The 2,587-nt window shown below is 67.7% G+C and overlaps 1 protein-coding gene across 1 annotated transcript in view; it reads left to right on the plus strand.

Annotated features, from left to right (window-relative positions):
• TFAP4 (transcription factor AP-4) overlaps positions 1-1,709 on the plus strand; it is a 13,213-nt gene extending 11,504 nt beyond the window's left edge. The window contains exons 3-5 of the mRNA XM_009278611.1: positions 326-424; positions 986-1,156; positions 1,464-1,709. Of these exons, the coding sequence (XP_009276886.1) occupies positions 326-424; positions 986-1,156; positions 1,464-1,709 (516 nt within the window). The remainder of the gene's footprint in view (positions 1-325; positions 425-985; positions 1,157-1,463) is intronic.
• The last annotated feature ends 878 nt before the right edge of the window (positions 1,710-2,587 follow it).

Below are 2,587 nucleotides of genomic sequence, written 5' to 3' on the forward strand. Positions count from 1 at the left end.
TGGTGTGTGTACCAGCACCCCGCGCCCCGGGAGCAGGGTGCCGTGTGCCTGGGTGACGAGGTGGCCCTGCTGCAGAGGGGAGTGGGGCGAGGAGGCGGCGCTCGGCAGCCGGTTGGGTTCCCGAGACGGGTAAACTGGAGGTTCACCATGGTGGAAATCCCAGGGGAGACCCAGGGGTGAAGCAGACCCTGGATGGAGATGCCGGGGCCGGGCAAGGAGCAGTGCTGCTGCCTCCCGGGCAGGGAGGGAGCTCGGCAGGAGAGGGGCTTGGGGGGGACACCCGAGTCCCTCCTGCCTCAGCACGCTCCTCCTGGCTCTCCTGCAGGCGGCCATCCTCCAGCAGACGGCCGAGTACATCTTCTCCCTGGAGCAGGAGAAGACTCGGCTACTGCAGCAGAACACCCAGCTCAAGCGGTTCATCCAGGTAGCGCCTGCCTGCGCACGCCAGAGACGGGACGGGAGGGGATGGGACAGTCCTGGCTGGGCGGGGAGGGGACCTTGTCGCTGTTCCTTGGGGTCAGGGCGAGACCCTCTTCCCTAATAAGCCGGGGAATGGAGACGTTTCACACCTTGCTGGCAGGGCAGAGGAGCCCTGTTCAACGTGGCATCCCTTACCTGGCAGGGGGAGAAGGGCTGGGGTCCCATTTTCCATTTGGGGTATCGGGGTGCGGCCTGGTGGCAGCTCTGGCTCTGGGGTGGCCCAGTTGAACCGCTCTGGGTGTCACGGTGTGAGAAGCGGGTTTGCATAAGGCTGGGGGGGTGAGGACCAGGAGGGTGGGCACGCAGAGGGGGCAGGAGCTCACCCCCCCCAGGCTGCGCTGTCCCTATAGCTAAAGGCATTGACCCCGTGCGCTGCCCGTGTCCCCGGGGAGCCCCTTCCCTGCAGGGAGATGTTCTGGGGGGTGGCATCACCCAGACGTGGTCTGGGTGGCGGGGAGAGCATCAGGGCTGCTCACCGTCCCCTGACACCGCATCCCCACGGCAGGAGTTCAGCGGCTCCTCCCCGAAACGGCGACGGGCGGAGGACAAAGACGAGGGCATTGGCTCGCCGGACATCTGGGAGGACGAGAAGGCCGAGGATTTGCGGCGGGAGATGATCGAGCTCCGGCAGCAGCTGGACAAGGAGCGCTCGGTCCGCATGATGCTGGAGGAGCAGGTGAGGCCACGCGGGGCCGGATCCGGCTGTGGCGCTGCTGCCTGTGCGGCACCGTGCTGGCCGTGCACGGGGCGGGCTCGCCCTCTAGCGGGCTGTGCCGCGGCTGTGCCGGAGCCCCCCGCAGGCACCGGCGCTGCCGCGGTGTAACGGGTCGTCTGCTCTGGCCACCTCCGCTCCACGCTTGACCGTGGGCTCCCCGGCTCTGCTGTGTCCATCCCACGGGGACCCTGCCCGGCGGGGATCAGGGGGTGCCATGCCAGGAGCAGGCTGGGCTCCCCACCAACGTCGGGGCTCTCTCGGCCGGCAGGTTCGCTCCCTGGAGGCCCACATGTACCCCGAGAAGCTGAAGGTGATCGCTCAGCAAGTGCAGCTCCAGCAGCAGCAGGAACAGGTGAGGTTGCTGCACCAGGAGAAGCTAGAGCGCGAGCAGCAGATCCGAACCCAGGTGAGTGCGCGGACACCGCCCCAGCCCACCCTGGCCGTAGCCCACCCGTGGGGACACCCCGGCGGCCTCCCGCCCCCCCGAGCGGTGCAGCCGGGCGCGTGGGTGTGAACTACAGGGGGTCGGGGCAGTTCAGAGTTCAGTGATAACGCTTGGCACCTCCTGTCCCTTCGGGCTGGCTGGGATGGACAGCGATGTCCCAGCAAAGCTCTCGCCCTCAGGGAATTGGGAAAGGGTTGGCACACAGCCTCCCCAGCGCTCAGGGGGGCTGCACTCGCGGGCACCCCTGTGTTTCAGGGGGGATTGTGGCTTGGACCGTGCCGTGGCGGCTTCCAAGCGGCTCCGTTCCCTGGCGCGGAGGGCTTTGTACGGGGAAGGTCGCTTTCTGGCGGTCAGGGATTCAGCTTGGCACTAGCGAGCCCGTGGCTTTCCAAGGCTGTGCCGGGAAGTGCTGGATGCTGCCGCCCCCAACTTGCCCCTCCAGGGCACAGTGTCCCTCCCCGCCAGGCTCTCCCCACCGGTGGTCCTGCTCCGGCTCCCACCGGGCACGTTTCCTCGCCCTTGGGTGATGAACGGGCATCCGTCCCGTCCGCGGGTGATGCCAGCAGTCACGACAGCACCGCCACCAGCGGTTGATACAGGTCATGCTCCCCGTGCCGGAGCGGGTGGTTTGCAGCGGTGTGGAGGCCAACCCCATCTTTGGGGGTTCACCTCTCACTGGGTGACTGCTGCTGAGGTTTGGGGACCCCCAAACCGCTCCCTGTTGCCCGCCAGGCTGGGAAAGGGGAGCAGGAGAGCTGGCAGGCGGCGTTGCCGGGCAGACGTGGTAGGACTGCGGGGATGGGAGCGTTCAGCCTTTTCCCCCGGCACAGTCGGATTTGCCAACGGTAGGAGAGCTGAGGCGGCGTTGCCGGGCAGACGTGGTAGGACTGCGGGGATGGGAGCGTTCAGCCTTTTCCCCCGGTCGGATTTGCCAACGGTGGGGTGGG

The sequence above is a fragment of the Aptenodytes forsteri genome, unplaced genomic scaffold (assembly GCF_000699145.1).
Source record: "Aptenodytes forsteri isolate BGI_AS27 unplaced genomic scaffold, ASM69914v1 Scaffold26, whole genome shotgun sequence".
NCBI classification, from domain to species: domain Eukaryota; kingdom Metazoa; phylum Chordata; class Aves; order Sphenisciformes; family Spheniscidae; genus Aptenodytes; species Aptenodytes forsteri.